The sequence below is a fragment of the Medicago sativa genome, chromosome 8 (genome assembly GCF_051527215.1).
Source record: "Medicago sativa cultivar Bolivia chromosome 8, Bolivia_mono, whole genome shotgun sequence".
NCBI lineage: Eukaryota > Viridiplantae > Streptophyta > Magnoliopsida > Fabales > Fabaceae > Medicago > Medicago sativa.
The window spans coordinates 16,674,470-16,693,162 of NC_140756.1; the positions used below are offsets into that span (position 1 = coordinate 16,674,470).

The following is an 18,693-nucleotide window of genomic DNA, read 5'->3' on the forward strand; positions in this document are numbered from 1 at the left end:
CCTCAACATAGCCTTTAGAGTCCAAAGATTATCCACCGTTGGTTCCCCTATGCAAAGAGTATTGTCGGCATATTGTAAGTGGGAAATCACCGATCCTCCTTGCTTGATCTCAAAACCTTTGAACAAATTCCGATTTATCGCATTTGTCATCAAACCACCGAAGCCTTCCGCTACTAAAAGAAACAAGAAAGGTGCAAGAGGGTCTCCTTGTTTCAAGCCCCGTTTTACATTAATTTCCTTCGTTGGGCTCCCGTTGACTAGGATAGACATGTTTCCCCCAAACACACAAGCTTTCATCCATCTCACCCATTTATCACACATTCCCACTCTTCTCATCATATACTCCAAAAAACCCCAATCCACGGAGTCATATGCCTTCTCAAAGTCTACCTTAAGAATCAAACACTCCCTTTTTGCTTTCTTTGCCAAGTCCACGACCTCGTTCACCACCAACACTCCATCTACCAAATGCCTCCCTTTCAAGAACGCCGATTGGGATCCGAAAATAATGGAATTCATTACCTTAGCAAGCCTTGTAGCCAAAACCTTTGAGAGGATTTTATAAAGACCTCCGAGAAGGGAGATAGGGCGGAATTCCTTCAAGGATGTCGGGGCTTTCACCTTTGGGATTAAAGTCACAAAATAGGATAGGAAGCTTTTTGGGATTTTCTCATTAGCGTAAAATTGATCAAACATGATACAAATTTCATGTTTCATGAGATACCAAAATTCCTTAAAGAATGCATAGTTAAAGCCGTCGGGACCCAGACTTTTGTTGCTATCACTAGATTTCACCACCATTTCAATCTCCGTTAGCGAAAAAGGCTCTATTAAAAATCTATTCTCATCCTCGGATAACATAGAGAATGGCACACCATCTAAAGTCGGTCTCGCCCATCTCTCCTCCGCCACTTGCCTTTGAAAATATTCCACCACCGCTCTACGAATATCCGGAGGGGAATCGACCCATCCATTATCCACCTTTATCGCCTTGATTGAATTTCTCATCACCCTTGCTTTGACACACCTATGGAAGTACTTGGAGTTATCATCCCCCTCTTTAAGCCATTTTGATTTCGACCTTTGGAACAAGCTTGCATCTTTACTTTTGAGAAGTTTCCACATATCATCGAACTTAGTTTTCCTCACTTCCACATCCACACTACTTAGCGCCCCAACTCCCCTTTGACATCAAGGTCCGCTATATCCTTAACCAAAGAAGCCACCTTAGTATCAACATCACCATATTCAATTTTATTCCAAACTCTAATAGCTTCTTTTAAGGCTTTAAGTTTGTTCTTCAAAACAACCCCCATCCAACCAGTAGCATTTTGGTTTCTCCACACATCCTCCACCAAAGGCTTGAACCTTTTATTTTCCAACCAAAAGTTGTTGAAGTGAAAAGGTTTTGGCCCCCACTCCACATTCCCGCTTTTAAGGATCAAAGGGCAATGATCCGAAATTGTTCTAGGTAGCACCCATAGAGACGTGCTCCCCTAACAACTATTCCAACCTTCCAAAATGAGAGCCCTATCTATCCTACTCATAGCATGACCACTAGCATGATATCATGTGAAACTTCGACCAAAGGGGATAACATCAATTAAATCCACATTCACCACAAAAGAGCTAAAAAAGTTGATTTTCGATACCATATTTGATGATACTTCCAAGTTCACTCCCCTCCTCTCATCAACATGACTCACCGCATTGAAATCCCCCCACCATACACCACACCCCCTCACCAAAAGTATTCTTTAACAAAACAAGTTTCTCCCACAATCTTTGTTTTGCCACCAAATCACATTTTGAGTAAATATTCACCACCAAGCATCTCTCCCTTGATCTTCCCCATTCCAAACAAACGCCCACAAAACCTTCTCCCACAAAAGAAAAGAGAATATTTGAATCGGACTTTCTCCAAATTGAGATGATCCCGCCACTATTACCGACGGAAGGAAGAAAAGCCCAATCACAATCATCACTACCCCACAAACTACGACACAAAGAATCCGTAACCACTTCAAGTTTTGATTCTTGAATGGCTAAAAAATCTACCTTTTGATCATACACCAACTCCCTAATAACTTTCTTCTTCACTTTCCCCCCCAATCCTCTAACATTATATGAGAGAACTATCATTGGGAAACTCTCTCTCTCCCTAATGTCATCCTTGGCCACTTCAACATCTTCTAGTTCCGCCAATTTAGACACCATTGATTTGTCCACTACCTCAAAATTAAAGCCATTAAATTTTTGTAAGGAATAAATACGGGAAGCATCTAGTTCCTTCCTACATGTGCTTGAAAAAGCTATCAAAGGAGTTTCCGGTTCCTCATTCCCCGTCTCCTCCAAAATCAGTCTAAGACCCGATGTCGAAGCCCCCGGACCACCACCACCATTTGCGTTGGATGCACTTGAATTAACCACCAACTCCTTATCACCCCTCTCCACCAGCTGCTCGTTGTGGATAGAACTCCCCACTTCTGAACCCCCTTTCCGCTTGGCACCGCCCTTCCCCTCCATGATAGCCTTCGCAAATTGGAAACACTTTGGAACTCCAACTGTTGCTGCTTTACCTTTCTTACAAACCTTCTTTCTGCCCCTCCTGTGGATGGAGATGTCTTGAGAAATAGTGTGATCTGAAATTGTTGCTTCAGAGTCCAAGTCCACTTCAAGAGGTAAAGGCCCATTTGCAATACTAGGCCCAACCATTGCTCCACCTAAATCCAAAACCGGTCCCGCCAATACCTCATTGTCCAGCAAATTCAAATCCTGAAGTGGTCCCCCATTGTTGACCTGGGCGGGCCCCACTGGTGACTCCATTGAGTCTGCCACGCGCGTGGAAGATCCCTCAGAGGAGGTGACCACGCGCCTTACAGTTTCCTGGGAGGGGACAGTCTGGTGGGTCGCACCACCCTCCTTTCCTGTCGTGCCACGTGGCACTGTCTGGCCCCCCACTCCATCCTTACACGCTCCCCCACTTTCTAACAACAAAACTTCCTCTACAAGCTTGGACACTTGTCCTCCAACCAATTGATCATCAGACCCCTTTTCACACAAATCCTCCCCAACTTTATGCTGATGCAGAAAAGTCCCCTCACACTTTCCATTTTGACTTACACCCTCTAGGATTGGCCTAGGAGGGAGGATGTCACTATCACCCTCTAGGTTGGCAGCTGGACTTGTACCTTCTCCCTCCTCCTGAGACCCATTTTCCTCGCCGGAAATGGAGTCCTCCTCCACCTCCACCTCTAAATCCATTTCCGGCCGACCCTCCTCCTCCTCCTCCCAAACTCCAAACCTCTGTTTGGACGTCTCAGACTCATCCTCTCTACTTCTTTCCCCTTCTTCAAACATGGGAACCCCCTCAACCACCCAAATATTAAAAATAGCGCCCATGACCTTCACCCTTAACATTTCATCGATTCTACCCATCCTCTTGGTGGGTATCAGAAGGTTAGCAACATCCATTATGTTCCTTGTTGCTGTTTCTTCATCGAAGTCAATAAAAGTGCCAAATAAGGACCCCACTTTTTTGAAGAATTCATCCTTCCAAACATGCAAGGGGATACCTCTAATTTGTAACCAAGTTCTTTTAGATGTAGCTACAATGTTGGGTGACCAAGGCACCACCTCAGAGAATGTTGCATTCCACCATTCCCTCTTGGTCGTCCTTGCATCTGCTATGACTCCCTTCCTATCCTCTTTCAACAGGACCAGCTTCTCCCCCAAGGGCACCATTTGATGCCACGCCACCCCTCCATGAACAAACACGTTTGCAGGGCATCCACTTCCAAATGGTATCGTAAGCGGCCCACCATGGAGTTCCTCAACTCCTCTAATAACTCCTCGTCCGGGAGGAACTCGAGAGAAGGAACTTCCGCCGGGCTCTTCCCCTCCACCACACTCCGATACGAAGTTTCGACCTCCACTGGCTTACTTACGACCACTTCCTTCTTAGTTGCTGGCACATTGTGGCCACCTTTGTCTTCTCTATCAAACCTTGAGAGGTTAACCTTGAGTTTAAGGTTTCCCCACCACACCTCCTTCAAGCTCTCCTCTAGCTCCGCTGCATCCACTACCTCCCTAAACTTGATAAAAGCGAATCTTCTGCCCCTCCTGTCGAGTTTTTTTGGAATGAACACCTCCCACACTCTACCAAACTTGAGAAAAAGCCGCCAAAGATCACCCATGGAGACCTCATCAGGAAAATTTGAGACAAAGAAGGAGACTGTTGGCACTCTGTCCTTGTAAGAACCACCACGCCTTGTGGCAGCTGGTGGAGGACCACTCACCTCACCTTTGTTACCCTGAGTTGCCCCCTGTATCCCTTTCCCCTTGTCATGAACTCGCCTCTCTCCTTCTCTCTCTCTACTTTTTTCTCTCCTCATGGTTTTTTCCCTTGACAAGTGACACCTGTATCCCTTTTTGCAAACCAAGGTTTAATAGAAAAACTAATATCGAACCCAAACCCGAAACCAAAACCAAAACCGAAGATGGTTATTGGAAGATCACTGGTAAAGATCGTGAAATCAAGACAAAAGGTACCAACATTGTTATAGGCATAAAAAAGACTCTTGTTTTCTATGGTAATCAACATGAAAAGACCAACTGGGTTATGCATGAGTATCATTCAAACTTTTCTGATAACAAGGCATGTGTTGCTTTATTTTATTTTGAAAAGGCATGTGTTGTTTTATAATGTTATTATATACTCTGGGAAAATACATATCTTTTCTACTTTGCCAATACTTGATTAAAATTGCTTCTCTTTGGTGTTAATATTGTCTATAGCTTGAACCGGCCGTGTTTGATTTTTCTTTAGATGTTTTACTACCGATCATTTTGACAATAGAAAGTTACTGATTGTGTCACTAAAGTGGATTCCTTTGATGAATTTTTAGTCAATTTATTTATGACCTAATTTTTCTCAAATTGCATGACTTTTTATTTATGACTAGGGTTTTGCTAATGTTGAAGTAAGAACTGTTTGCAAGAAATTTAAGGGCTAAATACCACTTTTGGTCCTTTTAGTTTGACATAATTATCAAGTTAGTCCTTTAAGTTTTAAAAGTTTCAATTAAGTCATTTTAGTTTGACAGAATTCCCAAGTTAGTCTTTTAAGTTTTAAAAATTTCAAATAGGTCCTTTTAGTTGATAAACTATTTCACCGTTACCCATGATGGCAGTATCCGTTTAACTAATGCTGATGTAGCCGTTAAATTGTTGACTTGGATCAAAATGTTGTCTTTTAAAAGCTTCAGAGTGTCAAAACACTACGTTTAATGGTCACAAATGATCATTTATAGTGCTAAAAAGACAACTATTTACAACAACAAATGTATTTCTAGCACTGTTCAACGACATTTATAATGCTAGAATGATATTTTTGACCATTAAACGTAAAGTTTTGACACCCTGAAGCTTTTAAAAGGCAGCGTTTTGATCAAAGTCAACAATTTAACGATCACATCAGCATCAATTAATTATTAACTGACTAGCAAGGGTAACGGTGAAATAGTTTATCAACTAAAATGACCTATTTGAAACTTTAGAAACTTAAAGGACTAACTTGCAAATTCTATCAAACTAAAAGGATCTATTTGAAACTTTTGAAACTTAAAGGACTAACTTGAAAATTCTGTCAAACTAAAAGGACCAAACATTTACCGTGGATTTAATTCAATATACAAGTGAGTGGGTTTTTCCAGCTTGTGAAGTTGGGGATCACAATTTTTACCGTGGAATAGTAAGCTCTCAATGTCGCGTCAAACAAAGTAGCCAGCCCAACATGTGAAAACATGATCGGATAATTAACATGTGTTTGACACTAAAAATGGCGTTCCTCGGTTCCATGAATGCGCATATCAATGTTATGTCTCTAACATCATGAATGTTGTGTTTAAAAAAATTGATTTTTCCATCTAAAAAGGGTTAGCAACGTGTTATACCCTAATTTTGGACCTAAAAATACTTATTTCTTCTTTTTCTTGCATTTCAAGTTATTTGATATGTCTCTGATCAATTGCATCTTCCTCTGCATCTTATTTCAATATTATTTGCAAAACTCACACAGAAGGGTATTTTAGTCATTTCCTATGTCAAATGTCTCTCAGTCTTTCAAAACTTTGTTTGAGTCCTTTTAAATAGTTTGAATAAGTCTCTGTTTCATTCTATGTCAAAATCCATTTCAAAAGTTGCATTTGAAGTCATTTTGAGTCAGTTTTGCCCCTAGGGGCATTTTGGTCTTTTCATGTGTCAAAACCCTGTTTAAATCCTAAAAATTGTCTCTGAGTCTTTTAATTTTGATTGTATGAGTCTTTGCTTCAAATTCTTGTAAAAAATCCATTTTAAAATTTTTATCTGAATCATTTTTAGTCGTTTTAGCCCCAGGGGCATTTTGGTCATTTCACACGAAATTTCGGCAGAGAGGTACTTTAAAGTACCTCATTTAGGCCATTGGTTCGTTTTAGTCCGTTTTGTCAATTTTAATCGTTTCACTTTACGTTTATTTCCAAATTACGTTTTTTACCAATTTTATTATTAATTACTTTTAAAGTCTTTTTTTTGTCATTTTTTACATTTCAGTCCTTTATTTTTGGTTATTTGCAATTTGGTCCAAAATTTGTTAAAAGTCCAGTGCCACGTGTCTCTTTTTCATTTGTCCAGTTTGTTAAGTCCAGTGCCACATGTCATGACTACATTGGTCCAGGCAGTTACACATCAGCTATAAAAGCTGACCCAAGGGCCAACTCATCAGAGATACCATTCATTTTCTGCCAACTCAACAAACTCTTTTCACTTTCTCTCTCCCAAGAATTTTCGATCAAAATCCCAAGAAACTCAGAAAATCACATGAACACCATGAACATTCATCCACCTCCAAACCCTAACCGAATTGCTTGAACTCAGAATCAGCATCAATCCTTCAAATCCATGGCAGTTTCATCATAATTCGATCAAATCCAGCAACAAATTCACAAAAAAAACTAACTCGAATTCCAGAGATTCTCAGATTCCGTAAGGAATCTTCATCATCGAATCTCCCTCCTTCCTGCAATTCGAACCAGAAGGCGATCACAAGAAAGAGTTTGAGAGAAGAGAAGAAAACGGATTGAATTCGAAATCGAATTAGAGGAGAAGAAGATCGAAGAAATCAGGGCAAGAATCACAGCAAAACTTGAAACCCTAGGGTTTCGAATCAAAATCGAAGCATCAACGAAGCAGATCAAGAATCAAACAGTTCACAGAAGTCAAAAGAAGAAGAACATTCGAAGAAATTCATTATCTCTTCCGTCCAGGTACCAAACTTCTTCTTCCCCTTCTTTCTTCATTGTTCCTCTACAAATCATGTTAGATTATCTCATATCTATGCCGTTTCTTCAACAAATCAACGTAGACAGGGGATCTTTCTCCAAAACGCCGTTTAAAAGAATTTGAAAACAAGAACGTGGCGTTAAGTCTCTTTCTCCGATCTACGTTGATTCGTAAGTCCTTTGCCAAAACGAGCCTTAGAATCAAAGAGAGGAGGTCAAGAACGTCAAGAAAACATGATTAGGTTTCAGTTTAGGGTTCCGACGCGGCGGCGCCACCGCCGGCCACCGCGTCGGAGAAGAAAAGAAGGTCGGAGAAGAAGACCTCTATTTGCAGAGCTTCTCTCTCATCATTGCTTGTTTAGAGAGAGAAAGGAGTGTGAGAAATGGAGGCTGAACCGGTTCTTGGGGCTTTATACTAGCCTGAACCGGTTCGCCCCATGGATCAACCCGTTTCTTGACCCTACCCGGTCCTTTCCATTGATTTTAAGCCCAAGTCCATGCCTGAGCCCTTGCCTGCACACGTTTTTGCTATGCACACCCCTGTATCTTGCATGTTCCACTGGTTTCTTGCTATTTGCACCCTTGCATGCTCAAAAAAGTTGTTAAAAATTCCAGTTAATTTTTCATGTGTTTTGGATAATTTCTTGATTTTCTTGTGATGCTGTTGTGTGTTGAATTTTGATGAAAAAATATATGTGTGACTTTTTCACCATTTTTGATTAAAACTAGCAATTTTCTTGTAATTTTTTTAGCCTAAAAAACCTTTAAAAAATTCCAAAAAATTCATATAGGTCTCTTGATATTTTTGTAGCATTTTGTGATAATTTTCACACATTAAAATTAGTCAAAAAATAAGGTGTTAATTTTCCTACTATTTTGTGGTATTTTGTGCTAAAAATGAATGGAAATTTGCTTGTTTTTAATCCAAGTTGCTTGATGAATGTTGATGACCTCTACCACTTGATTTGAGGGAGTTTTAGCTACTGTTTGTGTTGATATTAATGCATGAGTAGGAATCTTGATTAGTTACTTAGCTTACAAGTTAATTGTGTAGTTAAATAATGTAAATATGCTTAAAGTTTGTTCTAAAATGCCAAGTAAATCATGTTGCCTAAATTCCCATTCCAAGACTTGTTTCTAAACCTTTAAAAATGCATTGGAATGTGAGAATTATGGGTCACATGGTTCTTGCACTCTATGAACAAATTTTAGCCATGTTTGCACTCATTTTCTATCCTTTATGTTCTAGTGTTTCTCTTGCTTTATTTCCTTTGATATTGTCATGTGCTACTAAATCTTTTCATCTCATGTTTCATCATTTCATAAGCATCTCCATTTCATCCCATATTCATCTCTATTTCTTTCTTGCAATTGAATTTGTATCAAAATTAGAATGTAAACACTTAGGAGTTTTGTAATATTTTTCCTTTATGCACTTTTAATTTTCTTGGCAAGGAGGCCATAGAATGTATCTAGGGTATGATGTAAAGGACAATGGACTCTAATGATGTACACCGACACAAGCACCGACACATGCACACACATCACTATATAGTTAGAATATGCATGCTTAGATGTATGTTTAGGATTGTATGTTTAGATGAATGCCTAGGACTTATACTTAGAAAAAACCAATTTTCCAAACAAATATGAACAAACTTCACTCAAACCATTTTCCAAATAAACCTTGGGATCCAACATCCCATTGTATTTTCTGTTCCATTTTCTTAATCAAATTTCAATGAAAATAATCAAACTTTGACTTTCTTTTGCAAATAACTAATTCCACCTCACAATTTCACAATCTCATGCCCTCGAGGCCTCTTTCTATTCTTCAAACTCCAATTTTCAAACTTAAAATCAACCAACAAAAACAAAAACATTTTTGGAAGAGAACTACGGTGGATTTGATCCCTTAATCGGGTACGTAGGCAAGGAATAAAATTCCTTCAATTCAACTAAAATAAAAATCCAAAAACATTCCTCTCCCTCCAATTCTTCACTTAGCAATTTTTAGGTGTAAATAACATTTCAAAATAGCATTTAAAAATAAAGCGCGCACGTAGAAATTAAAGACGGTTCCTATAGGTTACTATAGTCGTTATGGGTGCCTAACACCTTCCCGTAGCGAAAACAACTCCCGGACCTCGATTCTCAAGGGTTTTGCTTACTTTTTTCCCTTCCCAAGAAAAAATAAGATATCACCGGTTTAAAAGGTTCAAACGTAATCAATGTTTGACACCCGAAAACCAAGATAAAACAGCTGGCGACTTCACTGGGGAAGATTCGAGAGTTACGCCTAGTCTTTATTTCCACGCTTGCGCTTGTATTTTTACTTGCTTCTTTTACTTGCTTTCCTATGTGAATAAATGTTTAATTTCTTGCAAACGTGTGGGGTGAGAATATCAAAAGTCCTGCACCCGGGCTGAGTGAACTTAGGATTTAGGAGGGATATAATCGACAATTCATTCTGGGGGTTGCCTCGTGTTTTGGATTATGCGATCAATCCCACATAGCTGAGGCATTTTGGGGGTGATGTTGTCGGCGCGTGTTGTCGCGTTTAGGCACTTTACTTCTAATTGTTCTATGACGCTATGAACCGTAGATAACCAAACCCATCCATGGCCATTTTCTAGGATGTAGTGCGGAGGCTAAACCGAGTGTTGTCTCGAGTTTTAGTCGTCACGCGATACTACACTCAAGTTAGACCTTCCGCGGATAATCATGGAGCGGGTGTTGTCTCGTGACACCGTGATATACGTCGGAGAGGTTGCAGCTTGGGAACCTTTTTAGAACCCGGTTACTATTATCCTAAAAGCCCTAGTTTCACCGGACGCCGTGTCCACCCCTGACTCCTTGACTTTGAACTTCAACCCACCATGTTTTCTCCGAACTTGAACATAATCATGCATTCATGCATACATGCATACATGCATAAACTTTTTCCATGCATTGTTATCGAAGGGCTTAGACAAGTTGACTTTGTAAACATTGTAGGGATGAAGATGACTAAGTCCTACAAGTTCAAGGAAGTGGATTTGGCTAGTTTGAGAGATTTGGCACTCAAGGTTAAGGATCCGACCGGTTTCCGACATCGTTACGGGGCTTTACTTCCTATTCTTCATACTAATGTGGATGAGAAGCTTGTGCACACTCTAGTGCAATTCTATGATCCGAAGCATCGGTGCTTTACTTTTCCAGACTTTCAGTTGGTGCCTACTCTAGAGGCTTATTCTTCCTTGATGGGTTTATCTATTGCTAAGGGGATACCTTTCTCAGGACCTGAAGATCCTCCTACTCCATTGGTTATTGCTAAGGATCTCTATCTCAAGACCACCGATGTCTCCAAGAATCTTGTCACTAAGGCACGCATCCGAGGGTTCACTTCAGAGTATCTTCTTGGGAAAGCCAATCTCAATACCACTTGTCGGGACACTCTCGAGGCTATTCTTGCACTTCTCATCTATGGGCTTATTCTCTTTCCGAATCTTGATGGCTTCGTGGACATGAATTCTATTATGATCTTCCACTCCAAGAATCCGGTTCCTACTTTGCTAGCTGACACATATCATGCTATTCATGATCGTTCCGGCAAGGGTCGTGGCTACATTCTTTGTTGTGTGCCTCTCCTCTATAGGTGGTTTATTTCGCACCTTCCGGAGTCTTTCCATGACAATCCGGAGAATTGGTCTATTTCACAGAGGATTATGGCTCTCACTCCTAATGAAGTGGTTTGGCTCACTCCAGCTTCTAGAGCTAAGGAAATCATTTTTGGTGGTGGAAAGTTTCTTAATGTACCTCTTCTTGGTACCCGGGGTGGAATCAACTATAACCCAGAGCTTGCTTTATGACAATTTGGTTTCTCGATGAAAGATAAACCCATCAATCTTGCTATAGCTCCTTACTTCTTTCACTACTCCAATGCTCCCACCGGAATTAGGGAGGATTTCATGGATGCTTGGTCTAAGCTTCGGAAGAAAGAGGTGAAACATATGGGTGTAAGATCCGGTATTGCTCATGAGGCCTATACACAGTGGGTGATAAACCAAGCTGAGGAGATTGGTATGCCTTACCCCTCTATGAGATATGTGTCTGCATCTGTCCCTACCATGCCTTTGCCTCTGCTCCCACCTACCCAGGAGATGTACCAGGAACATCTAGCTATGGAGAGTCGGGAGAAGCATCAGTGGAGAGCTAGATACTATGAGGCTGAGAACTTGATCATGACTTTGGATGGAAAGGGCGAGCAGCAGACTCATGAGGTCTTGACACTGAAGAAAGAGTTATCTAAGGCTAGGAGAGAGATTGAAGAGAAAGATAGGTTGCTTATGAGGGACTCCAAGAGGGCTAGGAATGCCCGTGACTTCTACGCACGATACTGCAGCTATGAGTCCGACTCTGAGGACGACGCTTCCACTTCCTATGCTTGAGGACCTCCATTTCTTGTTGTTATTTCCATTTGTTTATGTTGAGATTGTCTTGTAAAACTGTATGTTGATTGTTTGTTTCCCGTTTCTGTTATTTATTGTTTAGTAATGTTTACGAGTTTATAATTTGTCTAAAAACCCTTCGACAACCTAAAAAGAGTCTTTTTTGCATAAGCATTAACACATTTCATGCATCATATGCATCCATTGGTCACAAAAAAAAACTTCTCTCGTGCTCATTGCCTCCTGGTTTTGTCCGCCGCAGTCTGAAAAGTGGCTCGTGTTCGCAAAGTCTACCAACCAGATAGAATTCATCAGACAAGATTTCACAAGAGAAGGATGATGGCTAACTTTGAAGAAGAAAATGCTCAGCTCCGTGCCGAATTGGCCGCTATGAAAGAAGACTTGGCCAAGGCTCATGACGCCATGTCTGCTATGATGGCTTCACAAGAACAACCAGCCACTTCTGTTCCAGTTACCGCTGAGGTGATTCCCCCTATCCCACTGTCTATTGTGGCTACTGATGCTCGTTTTGTTATGCCCAACGGCCGTCCTTATGGCCTCTCAGCTTACTACTCTCCTAATACTGCTGCTGGTGTCTCTGGTGTTGCTGGTCAAGGACAGATACCTGTATCCACTGCTATGCCTCAAGTAACCACTGTTGTTACCGACCCTATTGTGCACACTGTGCAACAGGTGATTGATGTTGACACTCCGCGTGGACAAGATCCCGCAATAGAATATATGAAGAGACAGTTGAGGGAGTTGGCTGGAGAACTCCGTGAGGTCAAGGCTAGCCGGGGAAACAATGGTGCTCCTGCTAAAGCTCGTGATCTATGCTTGGTATCCCGATTTGAGGTTCCTAAGAAATTCAAAGAGCCAGAATTTGACAAATACAATGGGACTTCTTGTCCACACAACCATGTTATCCGGTACGTCCAAAAGATGGCCAATTACGCCGACAATGATGCACTGATGATCCACTGCTTCCAGAGTAGCTTGACAGATGATGCAGCAGATTGGTACACTAGCCTGAGCAAAGATAACATCCATACCTTTGAGGAACTCGCTGCTGCTTTCGAAGGTCAATATGAGTTCAACACCCGTCTGAGGCCAAACAGGGACTCTCTCAAAGCCCTATCTCAGAAATCAGATGAGACCTTCCGTGAATACGCTCAGAGGTGGAGAGGGGCAGCTGCCCGTGTTTCTCCTCGACTTGATGAGGAAGAGTTAACACAGACATTCCTGAAGACTCTGAAGAAGGAATATAAGGAGAGAATGATAGTCTCTGCCCCAAACAATTTCTCTGATATGGTCACAATGGGAACTCGCCTAGAAGAGGCTGTCCGGGATGGTATTATTGTCCTTGAGAAGGGTGAACCTTCAAACAGTGCACCAAAGAAGTACGGTAACGGTCACCACAAGAGGAAAGAATCTGACGTAGGAATGGTGTCTGATAACCCGTCTGCAGCTGCTACACAATTACCTCTGCCTTATCACTACATGCAATACTCTCAACATCCTTTCTTCCCACCATTCTACCAGCAATATCCTCTACCACCGGGTCAACCACCAATGCCCGTCAATGCTATTCCTCAGCAAACACAACAACAGCCTCCTGCTCAACAGCAACGGCAGCAACAACAGGGTCCCCGACCCAAACCTTCTTTTCCACCAATACCAATGCGGTATGGTGAGTTGCTCCCAACTCTATTGGCTAAGGGACACTGCGCTACTAGACCAGGCAAACCTCCGCCTAATCCGTTGCCTCCCAGGTTCCGTCAGGACCTAACATGTGAGTTCCATCAGGGTGCTCAAGGCCATGATGTCGAAGGTTGCTTTGCTCTGAAATATATTGTGAAAGATCTGATAGAAAAAGGACGTTTGACTTTTGAGAACAGTGTTCCTCATGTACTTGACAATCCGCTTCCGAACCATGCTGCTATCAATATGATTGAGGCCTTTGAAAGGGTTCCTATCCCTCAAGAGGATCCCATGTTGGATGTCCGCAATGTCGTTACTCCTTTGGTGCCATTACATGTCAAACTTTGCCAGGCTTCTCTGTTCAAACATGATCATGCTTCTTGTCCGGAATGTCTTCGGAATCCTATGGGTTGTGGTGTTGTGCAAAATGATATCCAGAGTCTAATGGATGACAAGTACTTGATTGCCAGCGATGTATGTGTGATTGTGCCAGTGTTCCATGACTCTCCTGTTGAAAGTGTATCTCAGGCAAAGAATGTTGAGCCTTTGGTGATCAGGCTACCTGGTCCGGTATCTTATACCTCTACCAAAGCAATTCCCTACAAGTACAATGCAACCATGGTTGAGAACGGAGTGGAGGTGCCTCTGGTATCCCCAGCTACAGTTGATAATGTTGCTAGTGAAGTTACAGCTCTCAGAAGTGGAAAAGTCCGTCCACCCTTGTTTCAAAGGAAGGTGGTGACACCTATTGCCACAATAACTCCACCAGTTGTTCCTCCCGTTGACAAGAACACTGGCCCAGCAGGCCAATCTATTGAAGAGTCCAATCTGGACGAAATCCTGAGACTTATCAAGAAAAGTGACTATAAGATTGTTGACCAGCTGCTACAGACCCCATCAAAGATATCCATCTTGTCTCTACTCATGAGCTCAGAAGCTCACAGGAAGGTGTTAATGAAGATACTGGAGCAAGCTTATGTTAACCACGAAGTCTCTGTGGATCAATTTGATGGGATAGTGAGTAATATTACTGCCTGCAACAACTTGGGGTTCGGTGACGATGAGCTCCCCGAAGCAGGGAAGCACCACAACTTGGCTCTACATATCTCGGTGCACTGTGGGTCTGATATGATATCCAACGTATTGGTGGACACTGGATCGTCCCTGAATGTAATGCCTGAATCCACACTAAGGCAATTGAGCCATCATGGAATTTCTCTAAGGGGTAGCAGCTATCTGGTTAAAGCTTTTGATGGATCCCGCAAGGACGTTCTCGGAGAAGTGGACTTGCCAATTACCATTGGTCCCGAGACATTCCAAATTACATTCCAAGTCATGGATATCAATGCCTCTTACAGCTGTCTCCTCGGAAGGCCATGGATCCATGACGCTGGAGCAGTCACGTCCACTTTGCATCAGAAGCTCAAGTTCATGAGGAACGGTAAGATCGTCACTGTGCATGGTGAGGAAGCATATCTAGTTAGCCAGGTATCATCGTTCTCTTGTGTTGAAGCAGGGTCCGCAGAAGGAACGTCGTTTCAAGGCTTGACTGTTGAGGGAGCAGAACCCCGGAGGGCTGGTACTAGCATGGCTTCATTGAAGGATGCCCAGAAGGCTGTTCAAGCAGGGCAAGCTGCTGGCTGGGGCAAAGTGATCCAGATTCTGGAAAACAAGCGTAAAGAAGGCCTTGGATTCTCCCCGACATCTGCTGTTTCAAAGGGAACATTCTACAGTGCTGGGTACATCAATGCTATTACTGAAGATGCTGCTGAGGGTGGTTACGTGCCTGCATTTGTTATACCAGGAGGCACTGTGAGAAATTGGGAAGCCATTGATGTTCCCTTAGTCATGCATGCTTCCATGTAATGTGTTTTGTTGCTCATGTTTTTGTTTTCAAAATAACAATCCTTTCGCTCTGCCCAAGGCGAAAGTGATATCATTGTAAGGGCGTGTTTGTTTCGGCATTGCCGTTATCAATAAAAGTTGTCGTTTTTCTCACGACTCTTTGTTTTTTTACTTTTTAGTGCCTTTTTCTTGGAAATAATGGTAATGCCAGAAAAAACCAAAACATCTATATTTTTCTTATTAATTTCAAAAATCTGCATGAAAAACTTTTTCTAAAATCATCCCAATCATATTATGCAGATTGAACCATAATAAACCCGTTGAACACAGTGACCCTATGGTTCCTCCAAATTTTGAATTCTCTGTATATGAAGCTGAAGATGAGGATGATGATGAAGAGATACCGTATGAGATCACTCGACTGCTTGAGCAAGAAAGAAGAGCCATTCAGCCTCACCAGGAAGAAATTGAGCTTATCAACCTGGGTACTGAAGAGAACAAGCGAGAGATCAAGATTGGTGCCGCACTTGAGCCAGAAGTGAAAAAGAAGATTACTCAGCTTCTCCACGACTATCCAGATGTCTTTGCATGGTCCTATGAAGATATGCCGGGTCTAGATCCCAAGATTGTGGAACATCGGATTCCGACAAGACCTGAATGTCCTCCTGTCAAACAGAAACTGAGAAGGTCTCGTCCAGACATGGCTCTTAAGATCAAGGCTGAAGTACAGAAGCAAATTGATGCGGGTTTCCTCATGACAGCTGAATATCCTGAGTGGATTGCCAACATTGTGCCAGTACCAAAGAAAGATGGGAAAGTTCGAATGTGTGTTGATTACAGAGATCTGAACAAAGCCAGTCCAAAAGATAACTTCCCATTGCCTCATATTGATGTGCTTGTTGACAGTACTGCTCAATCCAAAGTGTTCTCCTTTATGGATGGTTTCTCTGGTTATAATCAAATACGAATGTCTCCTGAAGATAGAGAAAAGACGTCCTTCATCACTCCATGGGGAACGTTCTGTTATAAAGTAATGCCGTTTGGCTTGATAAATGCTGGTGCTACCTATCAAAGAGGCATGACAACTCTGTTTCATGATATGATTCACAAAGAAATTGAAGTATATGTTGATGATATGATTGTAAAGTCAAGTGATGAAGAGCAACATGTTGTGTATTTGAAAAAGATGTTTGAAAGATTAAGAAAGTACAAGCTGCGGTTGAATCCTAACAAATGCACATTCGGTGTACGATCTGGAAAGTTGCTAGGCTTCATTGTCAGCCAGAGAGGCATTGAAGTTGATCCTGACAAAGTCCGAGCCATCAGAGAGATGCCGGCCCCTCAAACTGAGAAGCAAGTCAGAGGTTTCCTCGGGCGTCTGAACTATATTTCAAGATTCATATCTCACATGACTACTACTTGTGGTCCAATTTTCAAATTACTCAGAAAGAATCAGCCTGTTGTATGGAATGATGAATGTCAGAAAGCTTTTGATAGCATTAAAGAATACCTGTTGGAACCACCTATCCTTGTCCCGCCAGTGGAAGGAAGGCCTTTGATTATGTATCTGTCAGTGTTAGATGATTCAGTGGGCTGTGTTCTCGGTCAACAAGATGAGACTGGTAAGAAAGAGCATGCTATCTACTATCTGAGCAAGAAGTTCACCGACTGTGAGACTCGGTATACAATGCTTGAAAAGACTTGTTGTGCTTTAGCTTGGGCTGCCAAACGCCTGCGTCATTATATGGTGAATCATACAACTTGGTTGATATCCCGAATGGATCCAATCAAGTACATCTTTGAAAAGCCTGCTGTTACTGGAAAGATCGCGCGTTGGCAAATGTTGTTGTCTGAATATGATATTGTGTACAGAGCTCAGAAAGCAATCAAAGGAAGTGTCCTTGCTGAGCATCTTGCTTGTCAACCTCTCGATGATTACCAGCCAATTAAATTTGATTTCCCTGATGAAGAAGTTATGTATCTGAAGGCAAAAGACTGTGAAGAGCCACTGATCAATGAAGGGCCAGATCTGAAGGTGAGAAAAACACAAGAAGGGGGGTTGAATTGTGTTTTAGAAAAATTCTTCGTTTCTCCTAAAAACTGAACACACTGATCAGAAGCTAAGTGAGACAGCTTCTGAAGTGATAATCAGAATCTAAATGCAGCGGAATAAAACAGAGAGAGAGAAGAAGAACGACACAAAGCAATTATACTGGTTCCTTCCACAATCCGGAAGTAGTCCAGTCCCCCTTGCACTTCCAAGGAGATTTCACTATGAGTAATATCTGATTACAAATGCTCAAGCACACAAGCAAGAGACTTCCAATGCTCAAGCACACAAGCAAGAGACTTCCTTTGCTCAAGAACACAATCAAGAGACTTCCTGCTCAAGCACAACTGCAAGAGACTTCCTAACTAAACAAAATTACACAGAAAATTGTTTAAGGTTGAACACTTGATATACAATCAGAGGTGCTCACAATACAAATCAGATACAGACTCAATGGACTTAAGAATTTCTAAGATATGACTTTGAGACACAGAAATTCTAAGTGAATGCAGAACAATTTCAGCAGAGGTTTGGTACTTGTGAAAATCTTGTGAGTCTTTCGTTCAGCGTTCTTGCATTACCAATTCTCTAGGTCTTCACTCCTTTATATAGAGGTGTGAAAGAGACGTTGTGAAATTGCCAGCACACCAAAGAGTCGTTGTTGAAGCTTGATCTTTCACCAATGATCTTTTGCCTGATTTGGTTGTTGTCCTATGAAGAACAAATTTGAAATCCATTCCTTATCCAAAGGAACATCTATGCAGGCGAGACCGTATTCTGGAGCTGTTTTCTTGTCTTGAAGTGCAGACACAAAACAGAGTAGTGGAGAACGTGGTTGTACAATTCGTACAAAGTACAATGTCAACGCTTTCGTCCAAATTGCAAACACATGCCTTCAAACACCTTTGAAATGACCGTTGAAAACTCCACTAATCCTTTGTTTGTGTTTTCGAATCCAATAGACAGCTTTTGCATTGATAATTCTTCAATTCTTGATTCTTTGCAAATCCAGTTGATATTCAGCTTCTGGTGAAATGGCTTCTGATGAAGCAGCTTCTGATGATGCAGCTTCTGATGAGATGACTTCTGCAGCTTCTGATAATGTAGCTTCTGATGATGTGACTTCTGGACCTCTTGTCTTCAGGAGCACTATTCTTCAGGAGCAGCTTACTTCAGGAGCGCTATTTCTTCAGGAGCAGCTTGACTTCAGGAGCGCTTTTTCTTCAGGAGCAAGTTGCCTTCAGGAGCGTCCAAGCTTCAAATTTTTGTTGTTTCCATAGCTCTTTATTTGCTCATTCAGAACCAATGATGATGTAACTTTATAATTATGGTCCTGTACACTTGAACA

General features: G+C 41.7%; 1 protein-coding gene across 1 annotated transcript in view; it reads left to right on the forward strand.

Annotated features, from left to right (window-relative positions):
* LOC146897389 (protein NTM1-like 9) overlaps positions 1-18,693 on the forward strand; it is a 42,881-nt gene that overhangs the window by 2,470 nt on the left and 21,718 nt on the right. The window contains exon 3 of the mRNA XM_085735361.1: positions 4,434-4,657. Coding sequence (XP_085591487.1) covers positions 4,434-4,657 — 224 coding nt within the window. The remainder of the gene's footprint in view (positions 1-4,433; positions 4,658-18,693) is intronic.